The sequence below is a fragment of the Manacus vitellinus genome, unplaced genomic scaffold (assembly GCF_001715985.3).
Source record: "Manacus vitellinus isolate BGI_N305 unplaced genomic scaffold, ASM171598v3 scaffold_14_pilon, whole genome shotgun sequence".
NCBI classification, from domain to species: Eukaryota; Metazoa; Chordata; class Aves; order Passeriformes; family Pipridae; genus Manacus; species Manacus vitellinus.
Genome location: NW_021939063.1, coordinates 12256365 through 12281799, shown reverse-complemented (window position 1 = coordinate 12281799; position 25435 = coordinate 12256365). Strand labels below are relative to the sequence as shown.

General features: G+C 57.8%; 1 protein-coding gene across 1 annotated transcript in view; it reads left to right on the top strand.

The window, feature by feature from the left end:
• The window catches only part of CELSR3 (cadherin EGF LAG seven-pass G-type receptor 3), a 31556-nt gene extending 7154 nt beyond the window's left edge, over positions 1-24402 (top strand). Inside the window, 35 exon segments of the mRNA XM_029958238.1 lie at positions 1658-2290; positions 3803-4025; positions 4388-4503; positions 4893-4981; positions 5362-5519; positions 5716-5879; positions 6339-6464; positions 6641-6810; positions 7019-7204; positions 7352-7462; positions 7707-7875; positions 8103-8244; positions 8412-8532; positions 8851-9034; positions 9128-9229; positions 11433-11527; positions 12236-12445; positions 12919-13106; positions 13632-13704; positions 13706-13772; positions 14054-14234; positions 14551-14718; positions 15146-15272; positions 15440-15646; positions 15751-15925; positions 16464-16576; positions 16888-16967; positions 17598-17724; positions 18384-18497; positions 18634-18770; positions 18849-18955; positions 19632-19805; positions 19936-20136; positions 20310-21387; positions 22102-24402. Coding sequence (XP_029814098.1) covers positions 1658-2290; positions 3803-4025; positions 4388-4503; positions 4893-4981; positions 5362-5519; positions 5716-5879; positions 6339-6464; positions 6641-6810; positions 7019-7204; positions 7352-7462; positions 7707-7875; positions 8103-8244; positions 8412-8532; positions 8851-9034; positions 9128-9229; positions 11433-11527; positions 12236-12445; positions 12919-13106; positions 13632-13704; positions 13706-13772; positions 14054-14234; positions 14551-14718; positions 15146-15272; positions 15440-15646; positions 15751-15925; positions 16464-16576; positions 16888-16967; positions 17598-17724; positions 18384-18497; positions 18634-18770; positions 18849-18955; positions 19632-19805; positions 19936-20136; positions 20310-21387; positions 22102-22129 — 6344 coding nt within the window. The 3' untranslated portion in view covers positions 22130-24402.
• Positions 24403-25435: the final 1033 nt, after the last annotated feature.

Genomic DNA, 25435 nt, shown 5'->3' with positions numbered 1-25435 from the left:
AGAGAGAGGCGGGAAGAAAAGGAGACGTTACAATCTTTAAATCCTCCTGCGCTGCAAACTTCAAACAGGGCTGAGGGAAATCAAAAGGCTTTGCAGCACAGCAGCCGTTGGAAGAGGGGAACAGTAAAGGCACCTTTGCTCATGAGGCTTGGAGCTGGGGCATGGATGGGGGAACGGGTGGCTGGCATTTGCACTCCTGGTCCTTGTTGGGACTGGGGCTGACCAGGGTGCCAGGAAACCTGCTGCCTTTTGTGCCTCCATGTGCTGGGTTGGAGGAGGTGAAGCACATAGGGGATGTTGCAGCAAGGCTTGGGATCCAGGATTAGTCCTGGTAGTCACTATTGAGATGTGAGTGTGAGTGTTGTCTTGGTATGATGATGGAGAGCCAGGTTTCCAAGGAAATGTGGGGGTTTAGGGCTCTCAGGTGGATGTGGGGGGGGAGATGGGAACAACAGGTGACAGCTATGTGCTGCTGATGCCCATGGGGCACCAGCTTTGGGCTGCTGTCAATGGGCTGGAAGATGGATTGCCTCATTTCAGGAGCAGAGAGGTTCCTGATGAGCCTCATTGAACATTTCTGGGGCCACAGATGTTGGTGTGGTCCTTGCTTTGCTATGCTGAAGGCTGGCTCTGCCTGCCAGAGCCTGTGCTGGGGCTAGAGGGCCCAGAAGAAGCAGAACAGGAGAAAGGAGGCATCCTGGGGGCAGCAGACAGGCTTCTCCCTGCTGTGTGTCTGGCAAAAGCTTCTAGCAGAGGTGTCCAGGGTGGCCTGGTGGGGGGGACATATGACCCTCCAAGGTAGCAGGATCTGTTGGGTTACTGGGAGCTGGGTAGGTGGGGTGAGACAGGTGCCCCTGATCGCAGAACTGCTGGGGTGGGAGCTTTGAGCTGTGCTGTGTTGCCTGTGCCCCTGCAGCCTGAGCTGCTGCCTGTGAGTGCACCTGATGTGGGGCGGGTGAGCTGCTGCTGCTGGCCAAGGTCCTGGGAGAGAGCAGGCGGGCACGCCCCAGTGTCTGTATGCTCCTGTGCTCCTGCCTGGGAGATCGCGGGGTCCCAAAGGGAGGGAGTTTGTTTCCAAGGAAAATAGAGATTAAAGGGAATTAAACAAACCGGAGATGGACCGAGGGAGGAAGAGATGCGGAGCAGATGGTGGGAAGGGGGGAAGCAGGGAGACCAGCACAAAAGCCTGGGAGAGCCTGGAGGAGAGAAGAAGGAAACGGAAGGAGGAGAGCAGAGCAGAGCGCAGGGAAAGGCAGTGTGGGGGAGGCAGACAGGGCACAGCAGGGAAGCAAAACACCCCGGGCCCTGGCATCGGCTTCTGTGTTTGCCAAACCTCCTGCTGGGACTTCCTTCTGTTCCTGAGCACCTTTGTTCCTCAGAGCTCAGTTTGCTGCCGAGATTCAGGACAGGGAGAAAACCTGAGAGTTCTCTCAGTGGAGAGGCTGATGGGAGGGAGAAGGTGCAGCCACACCAGCCACTCCCCCTCCAGCCCAGGTGGCACCCTGCTGGCCTCTGGGGCTGTGGCTCCAGGCTTCCTTAACCGAGGACTCAGACCTGTCGAGGGCCACACTGGGGTGCAGGTCTCTGCTCTGGGGAGGGAGGGAGGAAACCCTCCAAGCGGCAGAAACCTGCAGTGTGTCCCTGTTCCCTCCAACAGATGGGATCCACAGTGTGACGGCCCAGTGCGTCCTGCGGGTGATCATCATCACGGAGGACATGTTGGCCAACAGCATTACAGTGCGGCTGGAGAACATGTGGCAGGAGCGGTTCCTCTCCCCGCTGCTGTCCACCTTCCTGGAAGGGGTGGCCACCGTGCTTGCGACGCCCAAGGAGGACATCTTCATCTTCAACATACAGAACGACACGGACGTGGGCGGCACGGTGCTCAACGTCAGCTTCTCGGCCCTGGCGCCGCGGGGCGGGCGCTACTTCAGCTCGGAGGAGCTGCAGGAGCAGCTGTACATGAAGCGCATGGTGCTGACGGGCGCCTCCATGCTGGAGGTGCTGCCCTTCGACGACAACGTCTGCCTGCGGGAGCCCTGCCAGAACTACATGAAGTGCATCTCCGTCCTCAAGTTTGACAGCTCGGCCCCCTTCATCGCCTCCCCCTCCACCCTCTTCAGGCCCATCCACCCCATCACTGGCCTGCGGTGCCGCTGCCCGCAGGGCTTCACTGGGGACTACTGTGAGACGGAGATCAACCTCTGCTACTCCAACCCCTGCCTGAATGGCGGGATCTGCACCCACAAGGAGGGGGGATACACCTGCGTTTGCCGCCAGCACTTCAGCGGTGAGTGCTGAGCTGGGGGACTGTGGGGGGACAGGTGGGCAGGTCCCTTGGCATTGCTGTCACCGTGGCAGGGTGCTCTTCGCAGGAGGGCAGCGAGTGTCGGAGCCCAGCTCTCCGTGTTTCCATGGTGCTGGATGTGCAGGGCTGAGGTTGCCATAGAAATCTGTCTTGTTGGGAGGTGGCATGAAAGGCTCTTGGGGAGCCTTTTTCACAGAGCAGGAGGACTAAGCTGGACTGTGTTAGGCTGGGGCACAGGAGGCTTCTTGGCCATCCTCCATGCTAGCAGGCTCTGGGGCTATCTGAGCTGCTGGTGTCTGCCTGTGCTTCAGCTGGTCTGGCAGAGGTGTGGAGCCCACACTGGCCCCATGTGCAATGGGTAAGCTGCTGCCCACCCAGAACAGAAGGGGAGGCTGGACCTTGCTGCCCAACCAGGTAGGATCCGATCCAGGCAGATCTGGTGCTAGCTGTGGGGGACAAATTTCCAGTCCAGCCAGTGTCTTGTTGCCACAAGTCACCAGCAGGCTGTGGAGACCCATGTCTGGCAACTGTGGGAAAGGGGAGGTGGTCTGTGGCTACTGAGGAGGGATCCCCTGCCTTGCCCTTGCTGCTGGGAGGGAGCGGAGCAGCAGATGGCTGCCTCAGAGCTGCTCTCCTGTTGGTGGCTCCTGGTGAGATAAGCAGAGTCAGTGGTAATTAACCCCTAGCATTTGAAGCGTGAACAGCCATTAGCAGAAGGGTTAATGAGCTCATTTCCCTGTCACTTCATGCTTTCTCCTCATCCTCCTTGCGTGCCACAGAGCAAGTAGTGGGAGCAGTGCTGGGGTTGTAGGACTGCAGCTGAGTGTGCTATGGGGATAGCATGGGAAAAGGGGCTGGCTGGACCCCCTGCACTTGCACTGCTGAGCTGGCATGAGGCATCCCTGTTACCCATGGCAGCAAGGTGCAAGGATATTTGCTGTCCCTCATTTGACTGGTTTCCACTTGGCTTTTGCTCCTTATGTCAGAGCCTGCACACAGGGTTCGGAGGCACCTGGCAAGGGAGCTCAGTGGCACTGGGCTGTCCCCATACCCCAGAGACAGAACTATGATGCCTTCCCAGGCCTGTGTGGTGGCAGGGACCAAGGAAGTACTTTCTCCATTACCATGACTTCCTTGGCTTGTCCTTGCCTCTTCATCCTTAGGACTGTGCAACCCAGCGCCTGCTGTCCCATTCCCATGCCATACTGGATCCAACTTGCCCCTAAAGTCAGAGCTGGCATCACATCCAGCCCAGTGGCTTGTGCTGCAGGGCTGGCAGTGGTAGCTCACTCACTGGCTACCTGTGGGGAACTGCTACTGTGGGGAACACCTGGGTGACACTTGGGTTGTCGTATCCTTTGTTGGCCCCCAGCTGCTCCACAGAGTCCTGTCCCTTGGCTGCCCTGCCCCAAACCTGACTGAGGTCTGCACTCCCGGGACAAGGATGAGTGGCCACTGCGCCCGTGTCCCAAGGCTCTTTCCTTGCTCCCCCAGGTGAGAACTGTGAAGTGGACAGCCGCTCGGGGCGGTGTGTGCCCGGCGTGTGCCGCAATGGTGGCACCTGCACCAACGCTGCCGACGGGGGCTTCCGCTGCCAGTGCCCGGCGGGCGGCTTCGAGATGCCCTTCTGCGAGGTGTCCACGCGCTCCTTCCCACCGCGATCCTTCGTCATGTTCCGGGGCCTGCGCCAGCGCTTCCACTTCACCCTGGCCCTCTCGTGAGTGCTCTCCTTCCTCTGCTGGACACCAGTGTCCCCGGTTCACCTGGCCCTGCTCTGGTGGCTCTTGTGCACACTGGGCCAATATAGGGGCTGGCTGATGGTCTCCAGACTTGTGTGTTACTGGCTTTGCTTCCCCGTGGGGCTGCCGTGGCACCTTTGACCAAAGGGCTCTGAATCTGCCCTGGCATCAACTCATCCCTCCCTTCAGTGCCTCAGACTTTCCATGTTGCCAGCTCACTGCCTCCCTGCTCAGGTCTCAGTGTCCCTGTGCTGGGATGCTGGTGCATACCACAGGAGAGCGGGGATCTCCACGTGCTCCTTGCACACACTCTGCCTTCCTGCTTCCTCCCTTGCCCCAGGTTCAGCACTGTGGAGCCCAGTGGCCTCCTGCTCTACAATGGGCGCCTGAACGAGAGGCATGACTTCCTGGCAGTGGAGATCATCCAGGGGCAGGTCCAGCTGAAATACTCCACAGGTATGCTCAGCCCTGCCTCTTGTGGGATTGGTGTCACGGGAGCTGTGAGAAGGCCTGTGCTGAGTGGGGAGAGCAGAGTGCTACCCTGGATGGAGCTCATGCTCAGGGAGGCAGGGGTGAGAGGTGTTGGTGAGCATCACTGGATAACACAGGGGATGGGTGTGTATCTCAGGACCCTCCCTGGGCTCAGGAGTGCAAGTGCAGCAGTGCTTTGTGAGCACAAACCAGGACAAACCCTTTTGGGGTCTCTGCTGCTGTTCTGGCCCGTTATGTTACCACAAACTTCACAAGGCCATGGGCAGCACGGTGGGCTTGGTGCCTCAGGAAGGGCAGGCACATCTGAGGGCTGTCCAGCTTCCCTCAGCCTGCCATCATCCCTGTCTCCTCAGGAGAGTCCAGCACAGTGGTGAGCCCCTACCTGCCAGGGGGTGTGAGTGATGGGCAGTGGCACACGCTGCAGCTCCGCTACTACAACAAGGTACGTTTGGTTCTCTCTTACCACCAGTGAGTGGCTCTGGCTCTCCTGTTCTCTGAGGGAGGCTGTGGAGAGAAGGTAGAGGTGGTTTTCAGCCCTTTAGGGATGGATTCAGTGGAACAGGCAGCCAGGTGCAGGGGGACATTGACACTCAGGACAGCACTTGGAGGCTGCAGGAATGCTCTCCATGCAGTGTCCTTGCCCATGCCCCTCTCTGGTGCTGCTTGCTGGGCTCAGCCAGAGGTGTCCCCCCTGCATTGCTCAAACCTCCAGCAGTGCAGCGGTGCCTGAGTCATGCTCAGGCCTTTCCTCGCTGTTGTGTGAACCCTTGAGTGCTTGGGTCTGGGGCACACGTGCTGCTGACGCCCTGCATTTACTTTCAGCCCAAGGTCAGCACCCTGGGGGTAGTGCAGGGCCCCTCCAAGGACAAGGTGGCCATCCTGACAATAGATGAATGCGATGCCTCGGTGGCCCTGCAGTTCGGCAGCGAGATTGGGAACTACTCCTGTGCTGCAGAAGGTGTGCAGACCAGCTCGAAGAAGTGAGTTCCTTGGAGACTGATGGGCACTGCTGTGGTGGGGAGAGGTCCCCTAAGGAGCCAACTCTTCACATCTGGGACCTTGGCTGTGTGTGCCTGTTCCCGAGGATGTCTGCTTCCCCGCCCCGTACACTGGGGAGCTGGCTGGGCCAGCCTGAGGTGCTGTAGCTCCTAACGCCCTGGGCTTCTGTTCCTGTAGGTCCCTGGATCTCACAGGTCCCTTACTCCTTGGAGGGGTCCCCAACCTTCCGGAAAACTTCCCCATCACTCACCGTGACTTTGTGGGATGCATGAGAGACCTGTATATTGACAGCAAACGCATCGACCTGGCCTCCTACATCGCCAACAACGGAACCACTGCAGGTGCCAGTGCCTCTGTCTGCTCCTGCCAGCCCCTGCCCTGGGAATTGCTCAGGCAGCAGCACTGCTGGGCTGTAGCAGCATCGTGGCAGCACAGCTGGAGCTGAGCAGCTTCCCACTGGGGAATGGGCCTTCCAGATCCTCCTAAATGAGCCAATGCCCACCTCAACTAATATTCTGGGAATGTCCCCTGATCCCAAGTGCAGAGCCTGCAGAGCTGGCCTGTCTGGGAGATGCTAGATAGTCAGCTCAACTCTACACTGTCTTGATTCTGGCGTAAGGAGTAGTGACAGCCTTGACCCTCATCACTGAGCACACAGGGCCTGTGTGGAGAGACTAAGAGTCTGGGTTTACCCCTTTGGCAACCAGGGAAAAGGCTGGCAGGCTCTCCCCCTTTCCATGTGGGCTAGGGGGAGGTGGTGAGCGGGTTAATGCTGATACAGGTGACTTTGCTATCTCTAGGCTGTCACGCCAAGCACACGTTCTGCGACTCCAACCCCTGCAAGAACGGTGGCACTTGCTCTGTCAGCTGGGGAACCTACTCCTGCCTCTGTCCTGTTGGCTTCGGGGGCAAAGATTGCCACCACCGTGAGTGAGCGGGCACTGCTGGGCACAGGCAGGGTGGGTATGTGCAAGGTTGTGCTGGGGTTGCTGTGGAAGCAGAGTAAGGGATCTGTGTGAGCTGAACTAACTCTGTTGTCCCTGCACCTAGTGCTCCCTGTGAAGTGCCTGTCCCTTCTCCTCACCTCCACTTTCCTTTCCAGCCATGCACCATGCCCACTATTTCCAGGGCAATAGTGTCCTGACCTGGGACTTCAAGACAGATGTGAAGATCTCAGTGCCGTGGTACCTGGGGCTGGCGTTTCGGACACGCCAGATGGATGGGGTGCTTCTGCAGGCCCATGCAGGCCAGTACACCACCCTGCTCTGCCAGGTAGGGACACAGCCTCAGCCTCTGTTGCTGTCTGCCCCAGGAGAGCAGGGGGACACTGCTCTCCCTGCTGGCTCCATCCCAAGCAGAGTGTGATTGTGGGGAGAGACATTTAGAGGGCTGGGTTTTCTTGGATAGGGGATAGGCAGGAAGCAGACAGAGTTGGCACCGTCTTTGCTTACTGCTGGCGTTGCTGGTTGCCTCTCTGCAGCTGGCTGGGGGTCTGCTCTCCTTCATGGTGAGCAGGGGGTCCGGGCGCAGCACCAGCCTCCTCCTGGACCAGCTGCAGCTCAGTGATGGGAAATGGCACGACCTCCAGCTGGAGCTGCGGGACGTCCGCAGTGGGCGAGACTCGCGCTACGTCATCACCCTCACCCTGGACTTTGGACTCTACCAGGTAGGTGCTGCTTGAGACCCCGGCACCAGGACAGGAACTGTAGGGGGTGCTTGGCAAACACAGGCCAGGCTGTGCCTCTGCACCCTCAGAGAGGGCTGGGGCAGGGCTGGTGCCAGTTGCCTCATGTTACTCCCTTTCCTTCTGCAGGATACAGTGGTCGTAGGAAATGAACTACATGGCCTGAAGGTGAAACACCTGCATGTGGGGGGAGTCCTGGGCTCTGGCGAGGTGCAGAACGGGCTGAGGGGCTGCATACAGGTGAGTCCATTGCTCTGATCCTTCCTCAGTGGGTATGTTACTTGAAGGGGTCTGGCAGCTGCTGTCAGCATCCATACTGCTGGTGTCACTCTCCCTCTGAGCATTCAAGGCTCTGAGGTGCTGTGGGGCAACCATAAATAGGGGTGATGGGGAGTGGCTGCTGCTGGGGGTTTGTGGAGAGTAGGGAGCTGGAGCCTTGTGTATCTGTCAAAGCTTCACTGTGAATTTGTCATCTGCACTGCAGGGTGTGCGACTGGGTGACAGCATCACTGGGACTGTGCTGCCCAAACCCAGCCATGCCCTGAGAGTGGAGGCTGGCTGCAGTGTGCCAAGCCCCTGCAACTCCAACCCCTGCCCAGCCAACAGCATCTGCAAGGATGAGTGGCAGAGCTACTCCTGTGTTTGCCAGCCAGGTAGGACCTGCAACACACTGCCACTCCTCTCTCTACCCGTGACTGTCTCCTGGCCCGTGACTGCTCTCCTGTCCACCCCTTGAGCAAGTCACATCCCTGTCAGACAGTCATCAATTTTCCTGGAGGGCAGAATCCCTCCTGAGCCCTCTGAGTCCACTCCCTGGTGCTCTGGCCCCTCTCAGGGGGAAGATACTTGCTTTACATGGTGGTGTCTGTCCACACCTCAGGGTACTACGGAGGGGACTGTGTGGATGTGTGTCACCTCAACCCCTGCAAGAACAAGTCTGTGTGTCGCCGCAAGCCAGGCTCCTCCCTGGGCTACGTGTGCGAGTGCAGCGGGAACTTCTTTGGGCAGTACTGTGAGCACAGGTGAGATACAGGGCACAGCCGTATCCTCTGTGCCCGGCTCTGTGCTGACCTCTCATCCTGGCACCTCTCAGTGCCACCTGGCTCCTTGGAGCTGCTGAGAGCTGGGCTGGTGGGAGGAGAAGGTCTGGGGGATTTGGCTGTAACAGTGAAGGTGTCTCTCTCCTTAGGATGGACCAGCAGTGTCCGAAGGGCTGGTGGGGGAACCCCAGCTGCGGGCCCTGTAACTGTGATGTGAACAAGGGCTTTGACCCCGACTGCAATAAAACCAACGGGCAGTGCCACTGCAAGGTGAGGGGCAGCTGTGCCAATGGGAATGTGGCCCGTGGCTTGCCTGAAGCTCTGCTCATTCTTGATGCTGCTCCTTGTCCCCTCCAAAGGCTTGGCAGCTGCCCAGGCCCTGCTTTGTGTGCCAGTTCTGGGCTGGATCCCTGCTCAACTCCTCTGTGTGGCCCTCCTGCCCCAACATGGTGATGGTGGGGGCACTGTGGGTGCTTGCAAATCAGGAGAGCCTGGCTCTTCTCTGCTCTGGCTCCAGAGGTTCCCCAGGCACCGGCCTCAGCTGCTGTTCCAAGGGGCTCTTGGATGACTGTCCCTGTCTCCCCCCAGGACTTCCACTACCGCCCCAGAGGCAGTGACACCTGCCTGCCATGCGACTGCTACCCCGTGGGCTCCACCTCCCGCTCCTGTGACAGGGAGACAGGCCGGTGCCACTGCCGTCCTGGGGTCATCGGCCGCCAGTGCAACAGCTGTGACAGCCCTTTTGCTGAGGTGACACCCAGCGGCTGTGAGGGTGAGTGTGGGCACAGTGGGGAGCTGGTGCTGTGGGGCTCAGTGTCAGTGGCTTCCCCGTGTGACCAGCCCCTCGGGCTGCCTGTCTCCACAGTGCTCTATGACGGCTGCCCCAAAAGCCTGAAGGCAGGTGTGTGGTGGCCTCAGACCAAGTTTGGCTTCTCAGCTGCAGTGCTGTGTCCCAAAGGCTCCTTGGGTGAGTGATGGACACAATGGGGAGGGGAGGGGGCAGCCTGGCTGTCCTGCCAGGGGCTGTGGCAGCCCCAGTGATATCACTCTGTTCTTGTGATATTATTTAGCTCATTTAGCTGGACTTGAGGTCTGGGAGAAGGAAGTTGGTGGAGAAAATGCCACAGCCTGGGGGAGAGCAGAGGGGGCTGGACATGAGGCTGAGGCTGGGTAAAAGCTATGAGGTCTAGGCACATCACCCAGCCCTGAGGCTGTGCTGTTCCCTCAGCCTCGATTCCCACCTTGTTCCTGCTGCTTTCTGGGTTCAATGGGCTTGAGGCTGAGGTCAGGCTTGGCACAGCAGCTCAGCAGCACAGTGCCTTTCTGTGGCTCCACCGGCCCCATCCCCATGTGCCCTGCAAGGGAAGCAGGTGAATGTGGGGTAGGAGGCAGCATCTGGAGCTGGAGGAGGTGAAGCTGTCCTCAGTGATGGGGTGTCTGGGATGTAGGGCAGTGGGAGCCCCAGGGGACAATACAAACCCTGTCCTTCTCCAGCCGTTCGCCCCAGGAGGAGGCAGGTTCGGCTCCTAACTGTTGTCGCTTCTCTCCCCGGTTCTCTCGCCCTCCGTGCTCAGGCTTGAGGGGTGCAGGTAAGGTTGTTCCCATCTCCTTCCTCCTGTGCTGTAAGGGCTGCACCACACGGCTTTCCCTTCCTGCTCCCTGCCTGACACCCTGCGCACCCCTGCACTTTCCCTTCTGCTTCTGGAGCTGCCAAGAGTCTTCCCAATGCTTTGCCTGGCCTTACTGCTCCTACACGCTCTTCCCTGCTCCCAGCACACTAACCAGCACAAAGCCAGCTGCAGCCGCATGCAGCCCCTGCCACCCACTGTCCTGAGCCTGCAGTGCTGGCTCTGGGTGGGCCCTGCTCCCTGGCTGGGATGGATGCTGGCTCTCCTGGGTGGTACCTGCTTGCTTAGGCTGGGAGGGGAAGGAGCTGGTGATGAGCAATGGTTGAATGGCCATGGGGTGGAGGAAGGGGGAAGTTTTTAGAGTGGGGGGCAGTAGGACAGGGTCAGGAACTGATGGGCAGGCACAGCACAAGGTCCTGGTCCCTCTGCCCAGCTGGTGGGGGGAGGCACAGGGACCTGGGGGTCAGATCCTGAGCCAATCTCTGTTCTGTCCAAGAGGAAGGCCAGCAGTGTGAAGATTTTCTTGTCCTCCCCGCTCTCAGCTGCAGTGCCACTGGTCCCTGTGCTTCTGCAGCTGGGAGAAAGGTGGCTGGGAGGACAGCTAGGAGGTGGAGGTGGTGAGAGGGACACATTTATTACTGGGGCTTTTCTGAGCAGCAACTGGAGTCTCCTTCAGGCTCCCTCTCCCTGCCCTGGCCATGCTGTTGCCCTCTCCCAGCCATGGGCACTCAGGTGGGCTCCTGTGCCCTGGTGCTCTCCCCAAGAGGACCTCCTCCACAGTCCTACTGGGTACACTGGGGTTGCCTGTTTCCTCTTGTGTAAAGTGTTTGTAGCAGCCCAGAACACTTTTCTGTGTCAGCTTTAGCAGGGTTTTTGGTGATGTTGAACAGCTGATCCCACTCAGTGCTGGTGACTCCACTGCTGTGCAGTAGTGCTTGGGCCCCAGCCAGGGGTTGGGGTCTGTCACTGGATATTGAACCCACAGTGCTGGATCCTCCACACTGGGGTCCTCCATCCCACTGCTCCATCCCCATCAACTGCAGGGGCTCATCTCTGGGACGGGTTTGCCAGCCCATAGCAGGGCTGTTGTGCTCCTGGAGTGACTTTGCCCTGTAGAGAGAGCAGGACCTCAGCAAGCATTGAGGCTGTCAGCCAGGGGATGCCTATAGCTGCATGGGCTTCTGTAGCTTGGGGTGAGATGTGCCCTGAGGACACAGTCACATGCCGTGGAGCTTCTCCAGCCTGAGTCCTGCCAAGTTACTTAGTCTTTTTTGCAATTCTGTGTGATGGCACCTGGTGTGATGCAACCCCACAGCACACAGAGGAATCCAGCTCCTGGAGGGAGGGGACAGCAGCAGCTGCAGATTTTACAGACCAAGGGTAGAATGAATTGCACACTTGCAGGACAATGGCTCTGGGGTGTTATAGGCCCTCCCCATCACTTGCCAGTGCTGTTCTTTGGAATTAGTTGCTGCAGAGGGTCCCTGCTGGGGATGTGTATCCTGTGCTGAATTTCCAACATGCCCTTCCTTCTTGCTTCAGGTGCAGCTGTCAGACACTGTGATGAGGAAAAGGGCTGGCTGGAGCCAGATCTCTTCAACTGCACTTCACCTGCCTTCAAGGAACTGTCTGTGCTGGTAATCCTCTTGGCTCTGCAGCCCTGACAGAGCATGGGCCCTCTGACACTGGCTCACAGCCAGATTTCAAAGCACTCAGCTCTCCAGGAGTGCCTGGAGTATGAGAGGGACTTGCCACAGTGCTCAGCACCTTTTTTTTTTCATCTCCTGCCCCCAAACCCATCCTGTGGGAGCACTGGTCTGAGCTTAAGTTCACTTGGCTTTGTCTAATCTGAGTGTCCCCTTCAGAAATTACCTGTGTCCTGCCACAGCATTTGGGAGGAAAATAAATAACCCTGAGCTGGGCTGAGTGGTTTGAAGCTGATGGGATGTCTGCTCCATGGAAGCTCTGTAGCCCCCAGATTCTGTCAGTGACAAATCCCTTTAAAATTTCCAGGCAAGTGTCTTCAATACTTGCAGCTCACCTGGGCTGAATTGAAACTGAAGCCAGGAGAGTTTCCAGGGAAGTATCGCCAGGCCCTTGCCCTGTCCTTTCATCTTGGCCTCTGTTGTGTGTGGCACTGGGTTAGCTGGGCCAGTGCAGCTCCTGGCGTGTTGCTGGAGACTGCCAGAAGTGCTCCCTGTTCTAGTGACCACGACTGTGACTGTCAGTGGCTTGTGCCATGGCTTCAAAAGTAATCTCTGTGTCCAGTGGGGCCCGCAGCATCCCAGTTTCCCAATAAGGAACCTGCTTAATTATTTAATCCCCTCTTTTCTCACCACTGGCAGCTGGAGGGCTTGGAGAGGAACAAGACTGAGCTCAACACAATTGAAGCCAAGAAGCTGGCCCACCGGCTCCGGGCTGTGACAGACCACATGGACCACTACTTTGGCAATGACGTGCACATCGCCTTCCGCCTGCTGTCCCGCCTCATGGCCTTCGAGAGCCAGCAGCGTGGCTTCGGCCTGACAGCCACACAGGACGCCCACTTCAATGAGGTGAGTCCTTCCCCCAGATCAGTGACTTCTGATGCTGCTTCTCCTGTCAGCCACCGTGAGCCTGTGTTTCTGAGGGCATTGAAGATGTGGTGAGACCCCATCAGGAGCACGGGGCTCCCCGGTGCCACACAGGCAGTGGCTCACAAAAGCGAGGTCACAGACATGGTCAGGACTAGAGCACCAGCTGGTTGAGGAGAGGCAGAGACCTGGGTCCGTTCAGCCTGGGAAGGCAAAGGGAGGTCTTATTGCTGCCTGCAAGTCCCTCATGGCAGGAGTGCCTGGAAGATGTCTCTGTAGGGCACTGGTTGATGAGCGATGAGGGTGGAGGCCCACTGTAGCAGAAAGTACCTCTCTACCCCAAGCCCTTGTGCAGCAAGTTGGGCAGAGAGTACAGTGCTGCAGTCTAGGGGTGGCCAGAAAGGTCCCAAAGGCAGTGCTTCCTCACCCCCTACCCCCGTGTCTCTCCTGTGCAGAACCTGCTGCACGCAGGCAGCTCCGTGCTGGCGCCTGAGAACCGGGAGCACTGGGCCATGCTGCCACACGGAGAGCACGGCAGTGCCAGCCTCATGGAGCAGCTGCGGGACTACTCTGGCACCTTGGCCAGCAACATGAAACTCACCTACCTCAATCCCGTTGGTGTCGTCACCCCCAACATCAGTGAGTGGGAGCTGGCTGGGGCTGGGGCTGGTTGGGATGGTGCAGAGACACTCCTCCTTTACACCTGCTTCCCTTTTTATCTCACTGCATCTCAGGGAGGGTGCTGATAATGTACTTGGTGGCTCTCTTAAATGTGGGGAGGTGTTCATGAGAGATTTCCAGGGCCCATCCCTGCCTGGACTAGCTGACATGCCACCAAAAGCAGCAGAACCAGGAGTGTGCTGCCCACTCCCACTTACTTCCCAGTCTAGAGTGAAACAGCAGCTGATCTTGGTGGCTGAAGTAGTCTGCCCTATAGCAGAGCATGGATCTGGGCTGGGAAGGAGCACTGTGGGTCCTGAGATTTTTGTCATGTGTCATGCCCAAACACAGGACATAGCCACAACCCAGCCTGTGGCTCGTGTGGTCCTTTCGCCAGCGACTTGAAACCTGAGGTGCACTGAGCGTGACCCAGTGGCCAATTTACTAGGCCTTCCACTCTACATATGCTCCTCTGCATGTGCCTGAGCATGCCGTATCGCTAGTGGAGGAACCAACTCCATGATCCCGCCGGGACGTCTAGCCCTCAAGCTACCAACAGCAGCCTCTTCCGGGCCAAGCCACGCCATGGGACCTACCCACACCCACGTTGTGCTGCCGCTGTCTGTGCTGAGCCCGCCGAAAGCTGAAGGTGAGCATGTGAGCATCACTCAAGGAACAGCTTGGGTGGGTATGGCTGGCAGGAAGGATGTACAATCACGGAATGGTTCTGGTTGGAAGGGACCTTTAAAGGCCATCTAGTTTGCAGGTATACCCTGCCGAGACCTGGCTCTTGTCAGGGGTCCACAAGTCACCCCTGATAGCCTGAGCTTCTGGCTTCACCACATCCCAAAGGCTCCTGATGGCCTTGCAAGTTGTCTTCGGAGCAGCACATGTGTATATGTGTTCTCACCACCCCCTTGTGTGCCTCAGCTGCCCCTACAGCAATGCCCACACTGGCTGGGGGCGAAGGGAACTACACTGTGGAGAGCTCCTCCCCAAGGCAGGCGCTGCCAGAGCCTGAGCCCACTCTCACTGTGGTCATTCTCATCATGTACCGCACCCTCGGGGGGCTGCTGCCTGCACGCTACCAGGTGGATCGTCGCAGTGTCAGGTACGTCCCCTCCCTGTTGCTCCCACAAGCACTCGTGGAGAGGGGCTGGCTGGACTCTCTTCTGTTCCCTCCAGCAATTGCCAAGAGTGTCTGCAATGGTGTGGGTTTGGTTCTCAGCCAGGCAGTCCCACAGTGCTCTGCCTGTTCCCCACTGTGGTGTTGCTCTGTCCCATGTTTCCCAACCCCTTGGTGTGGACCTGTGCACAGCCTGTGCAGACCTGTTCCTTGTGAGATGTCAGGACAGAATGTCTGGGAAGTCCCCAAGGGTCTGTGGATGCCATGCACAGTGATGGTAGAGCTCTGTTCCTCCTTGCAGGCTCCCCAAGAATCCTGTGATGAACTCCCCCATCGTGAGTGTGTCTGTATTCAGCAATCACACCTTCCTGCAAGGGCCCCTGGACACCCCTCTTGTACTGGAATTTTACCTGCTGGAGACAGCCAACAGGAGTAAACCTCTCTGTGTCCAGTGGAACCACTCCAACCCGTGAGTCGAGCATGGCCGGGCTGCTCTCTTTGAGCTGCTTTCCCCAGACACCTCCTCATTCCCCAGGTTTCCTTGGTTGTAACAGTCCGTGTACCTGGGCAGCACTGGGATGTGGGGGATTTCCACTCTCTCCTGGTGGGGTTCCCTGCTGGGAGGGCACAGCAGAGTCATAGAATTATTTAGGTTGGAAAAGCCCTCTAAGACCATTGAGTCCAACTGTTAGCCCTGCACTCTTCAGCCCACCACTAACCCATGTCCCTGAGTGCCACATCCACACTCTGGCTCCAGTAGTTAAGCTGTAGGAGTGCAGTTGTATCTGCTGGCAGAAGAGCCGTGCCAGTCACCCATCTTCTCTGCAGTTCCTCCCCCACACACCACACTCATCTGTCTTCTCTCCTAAGTGCACTCTGCTTTTTGGTGGCTGCAGGACCAACCCCTCTGGCTTCTGGACAGCCAGGGACTGCGAGCTTGTGTACCGAAACACCACACACGTCCACTGCCAGTGCTCCCAGTTTGGCACCTTTGGGGTTTTGATGGACAGCTCGCACCGAGAGGTAAACTCTGCCCGTGGGGCTGTGGGCAGTGGTGGAGACTGTTAAATAATAATAAACAGGCACAGGCAGAAAATTTCTTGTGGGCACAACTAGAATTTGAGAACTCTGCAAGCATCCTGTGTCTTCCCCTAACACCACTGTTTGCTTTTGGTTCTCTGCTGCTTCAGCAACTGGAAGGTGACCTGGAGACTTTGGCAATTGTCACCTATTCCTTGGTGTCTCTCTCCTTGGTGTCTCTGCTGTTGACCTTCTCCTTCCTGACCTGCCTCAAAGGCCTCAAGTCCAACACCCGTGGCATCCACTCCAACATATCAGTCACCCTCTTCTTCTCTGAGCTGCTCTTTCTCCTGGGGATCAACCGCACTGAGAACCAGGTCTGTGGCTGAACCAGCATGCCCATGGGGTGAGGGTGAGGTGTGGATGATGCCATTAGCATTGGCACAGTGGCACCATCTCTGAGTGGCTTCTGTCTCCCCAGTTTCTTTGCACTGTGATTGCCATCCTCCTCCACTGCTTCTTCCTCTCCACCTTTGCCTGGCTCTTCGTCCAGGGCCTCCACATCTACCGCATGCAGACCGAAGCCCGCAACGTCAACTTCGGGGCCATGCGTTTCTACTATGCCATTGGCTGGGGAGTGCCTGCCATCATCACTGGTAAGAGCTGCTTGTCCTGCAACCGTGCCAAAACCATTTGTGCTGGTTCTCAGCAGCCTCCTGACCACCTGGTATTGCCCAGCTCACCCAGTGTGGAGAGCTGAAGGTGGGTTTGCCATGGACAGCAGCACTGGCAGCAAGCAGTGCTGGGGTGGTCAGCTGGGGACCATGTATCAAGGGCTGTTTTCTTGCCTCCTGGGGAGAAGTAATTTCTCAGCAGACCTCCCCATGGCTTATCCCAGGACTTGTAGCTGAGGTCTCCTGCTTTCCTAAGCCTGCATGCTTGGGTGACCTGTTGCTGGCAGTGAGTGCCTGCTGGGCTGGGCTGTATCAGGGATGCCTGAGGAAAAGGAAATAAAGGCCCTTGGTGCTGGGGTTCGCAGTCCTGGCTCTTTCCCTGTGGTGGGGAAGCCTGTGCACAGGGCAAGGAGCAGGGAGAGAGCCTCTTCACTGCCTTCAGTGCTGCAATGGGATTGATATGGCTCGGACAAGTCCAAGGCTACTGGGTCTGGACCTGACCTCTCCCTTCTTCTTGCAGGGCTGGCTGTTGGCCTGGATCCTGAGGGCTATGGGAACCCTGATTTCTGCTGGATTTCCATTCATGATAAGCTGGTCTGGAGCTTTGCAGGCCCCATTACTGTCGTCATTGTGGTAAAACCCTGTCCTGTTTCACCCACAACCCTCTCCTGCCTCCTTTCTCCGCACCATGGGCACTTGCTCCTCCTTGGCTGCCCACTGCCTGCCCCATTCTATGTACCCACCCCTCCCTCAGTTAGAGGCCTTCTTTTTGTCCCTCCTCACTCCAGTCAAATCTGGGGGAGGCCATGGCTCGGGCATGAAGGGGAAAGGAGGGGATGTTTGCATGGGCCTGGTGGACCTGGAGTCTGCCCATGTTCTGCACTGGGGAAGTTAGGTCAGAGCCAGCCCTTGGCACAGCTTCTAATCGGTGCCAACGCTTTCAGATGAATGGGGTCATGTTCCTGCTTGTGGCCAAGATGTCCTGTTCCCCAGGCCAAAAGGAGACCAAGAAGAAATCGGTTCTGTGAGTATTAGTGGCCAAACTCCCAGCAGAGCTCCGACAGCTCATGGTTTTTAGCATTTTCAGTGACCATCCTCCTTCTTCCACCATCACAGAGGGCCCCTCTGTGCATCAGTGTCAGCCTCGCAGCCACTCTCCTCTCCCACACCTGCCAGCCACATTAACCCTTCCTAAATTTTGTCCTTTCCTCTTGTTCCTACGTCCTCATCTCCACACTGACCCACCAACTGGTCCTCCTTCACCACCTGCCCTCACAGCCACCCCATGTGTCTGCTTGGATTCAACACTTCACCCTTGTCAGCTACCAGCACCTGCTTCTTCCTCTCCTACATGCTCCTGAGGACCTTTTCCCACTCCCTTCTGAGCCAGCCCTGGAACATGGTTCAGCTTTCTGTGGCTCCAAATGACCTGTGTTTGCCATGTGTGATCCAGAAGGGAAGGCCTGGGAGTTGGCAGGAGCTGGTCCGCTTTGCAGGGATGTGCCCACAGTGCTGGGAATGACAGGGAGGGCTGGAGAGGATCGCTTTCCCCTCTGGATCTCTGTCTGTGAGCACTAGACTGTAGATTAACAGTACGCACTAACCTCTTGGTGTGTGTCTGTGTGCCTGTCTGTCTGTCTGTCTCTCTCTCCAGCATGACGTTACGGAGCTCCTTTGTTCTGCTTCTAGTTATTAGCACTACCTGGCTCTTTGGCCTCTTGGCTGTCAACAACAGTGTCCTGGCTTTCCACTACCTCTACACTGTCCTCTGCAGCCTCCAGGTAACTGCCCAGCCTCTGCTGGGGAGGGCATGGGTCAGCCCAGGAGAGCGTCCCTGTGGTCCCCACAGCCATCTGTGGAGAGTGGGTGGCCTGCACTGAGCTCCCAGCATCTTGCTGTGCTCCTTGTCCCTTCTGCTGTCACCACTGTGACGCTGTGACTGGCAGTGAGTGACTCCTGCCCGTCCTTGCTGCTGTGCCTCTGGTGAGTAGGAGGTGGCTGCAAGGTGTTTGGTTCAGAGGTGACATCCAAGGGATAGCAAGGCCCATCTTTGGAGGGAAGGTACCTCCATGCTCTCAGAGGGCAGAGCAAGAGGACAGCATGCAGCAGAAGTGTTGGACACCCAAAATCAGACCTGTGGCAACACCTTGCCAACCTCCTGCTACCACTGTGGCTGGTGTTGCTGCAGGGGACCCTGCCATCTGCTCCTTGGCTACTGCCAGCCAGGAGGACACCCCACCCTTTCCTCTCTCACCCATGGCCACCATGGGTGGTACCTCCGATCAGCTTTGGGGCGTCTTTGGTGCATCCCAGTCCTGGTGGCCACCAGAGCCAATGTGCTGGGCTCCTGAGGAGCCAGGGATTGTCCCTCCACTGGTGCTGTGGGCAAGCGGGTCAGCTGGCAATGAGGGGCTGTCTCTCAGGGCATCTCTCCCCACAGGGCCTGGCTGTGCTGGTTCTGTTCTGTGTGCTAAATGAGGAGGTGTGGGAGGCCTGGAAGCTGGCCTGCCTCGGCAAGAAAGGGCAGAGCGAGGAGGCCGTGAGGAGCACACAGGTGGGCGAGAGCAGAGCAGCCCAGGGCTCTGGGGTCAGGCTGCATGTCTGGGACTGGAGCTGACAGGCATGTCCCCACTTCCCCATGGCAGCTGCCATAGCAACTCCTTAACATACCCTCTCCCTGCCCTTCCCAGGGCCCCAGTGCCTACAACAACACAGCGCTGTTTGAGGAGAGTGGGCTCATCCGCATCACCCTGGGGGCCTCCACAGTCTCCTCAGTGAGCAGCGTGCGCTCTGCCCGCACTCACTCCAGCCAGCGGGCGTACCTCAGGTAGGGAGCGGGGCTCTGGGGGGCCACAGTGCCCGGGCAGACAGAGGCTCCTGACCATTTGGGCCTTCTGTGTTTCAGAGACAATGTGACGGCACGTCAGGGCTCGGTCCTGGATCACAGCCTGTTGGCTCATGCTGGACCCACGGACATTGACGTGGCCATGTTCCACCGTGATGCTGGGGGAGGTAAGACTCAGCCCTGTGCCTGGATTTGGGGCCAACTCTGTGCATCCTAAATTAACTCCTGGCTTAAGGAAATTCTTCCCAGTGCAGGCTCTGGCTATATGGTTACACCCTCCACCCCATGCTCAGCTGTGACTTCCAAACACTGTGGATAGGAGGGAAAGGCAGCTACTGTGTCATTTAGCACAGCCTCCTCCTGGACAGATGGCAAAGGGCATAGCCAAGCCCCAAGGGGCTAGAGATGGAGAAAGCAAGAGAGGGAACATTGGCTGTTGTGGGATCTGTGGGAATACTGGGCTGTCCAGGACAGTACAGACATTTGACTCACTGGAGTGAGACCAGCAGGAGCCACCCTCACAGCTGGGGCATGGAGCAAACAAGCAGAGGCTGAGGGAGGTAGGTTTGCTCAGCCTGGAGGAGGAGGCAGAGGGGATCTTATGGCTGTTTGCAGCTGCCTTACAGGAAGGTGCAGTGAGAGGGAGCCAGACTCCTCGTGGGTACCTGGTGATAGGGCCAGGGCAGCTGGCACAGGCTGCTGCTGAGGGAAAGGCAGTGAGGGGTAAGTCACTCTCGTAAGTGTGGTCAGCTCTAGGGTATTGCCGCCTTCCTGGCACTGCCACGAGAAGCCTCTCTCACCTTCATTCCAAACATCTCCCTGACACACACTGTGCTCCTGCAGACCAGGACTCGGACTCTGACAGTGACCTGTCTCTGGATGAAGAGCGCAGCCTCTCCATCCCATCCTCGGAGAGCGAGGAGAATGTGCGCCTGCGGGGCCGCTTCCAGCGCCAGTTCAAGCGGGCGGCACACAGCGAACGCCTCCTCACTAACCCTGCCAACACCACTCCCAAAGGCAAGTCCCAGGGCTTTGGCAGGGAAAGGGATGAGCTCAGGTCCCTGGGGGACAGGCCATGTCTTGTGATGGCTCAATTGCTGCTCACGGAAATATTCTCTCCCTCTTCCCTGGGCCCTGCATCCTTCAGATGTGGACGGCAATGACCTCATGTCATATTGGCCGGCTCTGGGCGAGTGTGAGGTTCACCCCTGCTCCCTGCAGAAGTGGGGCTCCGAGCGGAAGCTGGGATTTGACATCAACAAGGATGCAGCCAACAATAATCAGCCAGACCTGGCTTTGACCAGTGGGGATGAGAATTCCCTCACCCAGACCCAACGGCAGAGAAAAGGTAACAGCCTGGAGCAAGCGGGCAAGGGTGGCCTTGCCTGTGTCAGGATGACTTGGCCTGACAGCATCAGATCCATCTGACTGTGTCCTTGGGGAGGTATGGCTTATCTCCCTGGTTTTCCTGCTCTTTTTGCTTTTGTGCGAAGATTTGACTTCTCTTTCTGTCTGGTGCAGGGATTTTGAAGAACCGTCTTCAGTACCCACCGACTCTCCAGGGCCTGCCATCCGTTGGCAGGATGACCAACGAGCTGACGTGGTACAAGACCTCCACGCTGGGTCACAGGGCTGTCCCTGCTGCCTCCTATGGCAGGATTTACTCTGGAGCTGGCAGCCTGTCGCAGCCAGCCAGCCGGTACTCGTCACGGGAGCAGCTTGACATGCTGATGAGGAGACAGATGTCCCGGGAGCAGCTGAGCAGACACAACTCAGGAGAGTGCTTGGAAGCTGTGCCCAGTCGGCATGGGTCCAGGGAGGAGCTGGACACTATCCCCAGCAGGCATGGGTCTACTGAACACCTGGAAAGTATCCCAAGCAGACATGCATCTAGGGAAAACTTGGATCTACTCACTGCTAGGCCCAGTCAGAGAGATCATGGGAACACGTTGCCTCGGAGACAGGGCTCCAGAGACTGCCTTGACACTTTACCCTGCAGATTTGGGTCAAGAGAGCAGCTAGACTGTGGGCCAGTGAGAGAAGTCTCTAGAGAGTGGCTAAACACATTGCCAAGTAGGCAAGTGTCCAGAGACCGAATAGACATGTTACCAAGTCGAGATACTTCTCGAGAGCAATTGGATTTACTTTCTAGAAAACAGCCTTCAAGGGACCTGCTAGCATCAGCTAGACAAGCTTCAAGGGAACAGCTGGACTTTCTATCCAGAAGATCTAATTCCAGAGAGCCTCTGGACACAGTGCCTAGCAGGCAGCCCTCACAGGACAACCTGGGGAGTCTCTCTCGGAGGCAGCTGTCTAGGGAAAGCCTAGAGCCGCTGTCGAGGAGACACCCTTCTAGGGAGAACCTGGAGGCCATTCCCAGCCGACATCCTTCCACTGAACAGTTAGATATCCTTTCTTCTATCCTTGCTTCTTTTAACTCCTCCGTCCTGTCCTCAGTGCAATCTTCCAGCACGCCTTCAGGCCCCCAGACCACCGCCACCCCCTCTGCCTTGCAGACCTCAACACCCTCCGCAATGTGTCCCTCGACGCCTCGCTCTGCCACCTCCCACAGCATTTCGGAGCTGTCACCAGACTCAGAGTAAGTGTGTTCCTTCCTTCCTCAGCCAGCTCTTGTGCATTCCTCAGCTGATCTTGTGCATTGTCCACCTGCTTGGCTTCTTCCCGAAAGGGGTTTGGTTTGGAGGGAGAGGGCTGTATAAGGGTGAGTCCCCAGGGTGAACGGCATTTATCTCCTGGTCCTGAACAGTGACTGGGCAGGGAGAAGCTTCAGGTGTGACAGCTCTGGGTGTTTGCAGTGCAGCACGGGCAGGAACATCTGTGTATGTGAGTCTACCCACTCTGCCAGAGACAATGGCCCTTGCTTGTGGCCTGTGGGGATTCGGGGACGATGCTCTGTGCAGCCAGGCTGGCCTCATGGCTGGTCCCCTTGGTCAATGCTGGCTCTAAGTCCCAGTGAGTGGAGGTATGCAAGGGCCAGGCTGGCTGGAGAGGAGGGAGCCCAAATCCTAGGGGAGCTCTGCCTACCCCAGCCATGTTTCTCCCCAGGGACCCTGTCCCATTCTGTCATTTCTTCCCCTCCAGCTCTGGTCCCTGCTGGTACTGCTGCTACCACACCCCACCGCACCTCATCCCTCCTTTCCTCTTCCCTGAACTCAGGGACTTGGATACAGTTGTTCCTGCCCTGACATGGGAGTGAGTCTCTGCCCTGTCCCCATCTGGCCTAGCAGGGGAAGGATGCTGGAGCCCAGGGGAGATGCCATGTCTTAATGCTGTTTTTCTTTCCTCTGAGAAGAATAATGAGAAGCGAGGGCCATTCCTGAGGGGCCGAAGTTGTCCAGAAGAGAGATGGAAGAAGCAGAGCCCTTCGCCAGGCACTGCCAGCTGAGGTTTGGTGTCCCCAGGGGGCAGGGGCCAGAACCGATGGTGGTCAGAGGCCCAAAACCAACCCTGCCTTCCCCTGCCCTGTGGGCCGAGGGGCCGGCAGTGCACACCACCCACTGCCAGGAGCCTCCAGGCTCTCAACTGCTGCTGTGCTCCCCATCACCTGCCCGGTGTGACAGGTAGTACTGGGCAAATCCAACCCGCCAGGGCTGAGCTCTTTCTCTGCGAGCTGTTTGTACATGGGGTGTGCCTGTGTGTGTGTGGAGGGTGGGCGGTGGCAGAGGGACAGAGATGGAGCCCAGGACGTGGGAGCAGGGGAGGGTTTTCTACCTTTTTGTATCTTTGTAATCAGAGAGAAAAGAAATTTCTATGGTTATTTTTACGGATGGTCTGTTCCCGGGACCTGGAGCATTTGTTTCACCAACAGCCCTTTACCACCTTCCCTGGGGTTATGAGGACCACAATCCCAGTGGACTGGAGAGACAGTGCCAGGCAGTCCTTAAGTCTTTGTTGGCACTGCTTTGCCCAAGCCGCATTGCAGGACAGCTGGCCCTGCTGCCCCCCACCCTCCCACTGTGCAGCTCCACATGTGTCTTGCCACCCTCCTCCTGCCTGGTGTCCCTCAGCCCCATGCAGCCAGGCCTCCCTCTGCCCTCCCATGGAACCCTCCCACTTGGGGCTGCCCCACCTCGGTGAGGGGCTGTGTGCCAGTGAGAGCACAAACGAATGGGGCAGCAAATTCAGGAGTAGGGACCTGCTGGGGAGGAGACAAGCTTTGCTGTGCAGCCCTGTCCTGTACCAGGATGGTCCCAATCTCATCAGTGCTGGTTACCTCTGTTCAGCAAGGGAGCACTGTGTTTTTACCCACTGGGTGTTGTGCTCTTTAACCTGGATGTTACAAAGCAAATCTCTGTTGGTTTGTAGGTCCAGGCAAGGAGCTGGATGACCCTTGTCCTGCTCAGCAGCAGGCTAGGCTATTCCCAGAGCCAGTGCTCCCTCTGCAGAGGATTAGCATCTGCAGGAGCATGATGTGGCTTCAGTCTCAGGGTCCAGCATTGCCCACAACAGTTGTATCTAGCTGTATCCCTGGGAGCTCTGCATATATCTGCTATCCTCTGACTAACAGAGGACCCCAGATCAGAGTGGCCTGGATTTTGGGAGATGGAGATAAACAACACTTTGCCCTCTCTGGAAATTCAGGTTGCCCTGATGGTGTCTCTGCTCAGCCTGGGGCCTGGCCTGGGGCTCCTACTAGCCCTGCCATGAAGTAACACTCCTTTGTGCCTACTCCAGCCTCGGGCCAGGGCATTTGGCTCAGGGGGCTGGCATGCTCCCTCTCACCGGCTGAGCGTGGTGCCTCTGCTCAGCCGCCCCGTGGTGCTCTTGGGGCTGTGTGACCGTGTGCCCCTTACTGCCTTACTGCCACACTGCCGTAGCATCTTACTGTAGCCCAGCCTGACATGTTTACAGAAGAGGACTTGTGCTGCTGTCCTCCAGGCCCCTGGGGAAGCCAAGGCCTCTTGGCTACATCCCAGAGTCAGTGGGAAGAGCGCAGAGGGAACAGAAGGGCTGGTGACTGGGGAGGTGCCTTGGCCCCCCGGCACAGCCCTGATGAGGCAGGCTCACTGTTTTCCCAGGGATGAGGACAGCAGGGCCTGCTGACATGTTTACATGCCATTCGGAACCAGTGTGCAGAGGGAAAGCCTGCTGGCCCCACATGCTGGGAACAGCCAGGCCCCTCCATGCTGCCCATCTTTGCCTTTGGGAACAAGCTCGTTTACATGTTTCTCTCCGGCTGTGCAGTGCCGGCACCAGAGTCTTGGGATTCCCTGCCTATGGTGCTGTAGGGCCCATGTTTCTGCCAAGTTGGGTATGGGGCTCTTAATGCTGGTGCCAAATGGAGAGCAAGTGACAAGTGCCAAAAAGAAGAGAGCAGTGGAGCTGATGGCCGTCCCCACAGACCTGGACTGGTCAAGAAGCAGGAGTCTACTTCTTGCAGACCAGTCTTTGGCTTGGTCCCTGATTGTAATGCTGTGACCTGGGCTCTGGGGAGCATCCTCCTTGGGTTTGGGTTTTTTCCTTTGCGGGGTTTGGTTGGGTTTTTTCCTCTCTTTGTCTCCCGATTCTGTTGGCAGGGAGTGGGGAGATGCCCGTGCCCCCTCTCTGGCTGTGTAAAAGTGTATCATGGAAGCGCCAGATTTGGAAATAAAAGTCTATAAAATGGTGCTGGCCTCTCTGCCATCTCTCCCTGTGCAGTGGATCCATGGATGGGGCAACGAGTGCAGCGCCTGGGCTTGAGCTGATGGTGGGAGGAGGCTTGGGTGGGAGCTCCCAGCCAGCTTGTAGGCTGAAGGGGAGTTGCCCGGAACAGGGTGAGGTGACCAGAGGACAGGGACTTAAGGTGCTGTCAGTTGCCTGAACTGGGCTGTGTCCAGGCCGGTTCACCCAGAGCTGGGATGGGGTGCAGTGGTGGCCAGTGGCCCCAGCACTGCCAGCAGGGCTGTGGTGCCACAGTGGCTGTGGTTAGCCGTGGGACCTGTGCCTGGCAGCAGCTGGCACCCCCAATCAGACCTAGACCAAGGGAAGAAGATCCATTGTCCAAAGGCTGCCTGACCTCAGCGGTGTCAAGCTGGGTGCCAGCAAGGAGAAGAAAGTGTGTGGAGGAGAGGCCAAGCGTAATCCTGATGCCCTCTGTCCCTCCCTTCCTGTTGAAGAGGAAAGAGCAGGAGATCGAAGGGCAGCATCGATCCACAGCACCCTGAGCAAGGGTCACCATCAATTGCCATCCCTCTGTCCCTCACAGGCTCCATCCTCTAAGCAGTTGGGGGCCAGCTCAGGGTGGCCCTTGGGAGTTGCAGCAGCAGTGCCAGGAGCTGTGGTCCTGTCCTGCAGGTCTTGAGGCTGGGGGGAGGGAGGATAAGGGCCGGGGAGAGCTGGCTGGGGTGGCAAGGGGGGGTCACAGATAGAGTGGCCAGCCCAGGGTGCAGGTCAGGGGCTGGACGCTGGGATGTGGGAAGGAATGGCACGGGTGGGGACAAGGAGCAGCGATAAGGAGGCACTAAATGACACTGGTGCTGTTTGCTTCCGAGCAGGAGCCCTAGGATGGCCTCTGATTCACTCTGCTGGGTGAGTGAATAAACAATGAGGAGGCAATAGTCACACAGTGCCTGTGTCAGCATCAGTGTGCCTTTACCTGGCCACGGTGGGACTGATGGGCATGTGGGTGGACGGCAGGGGCCAGGGAT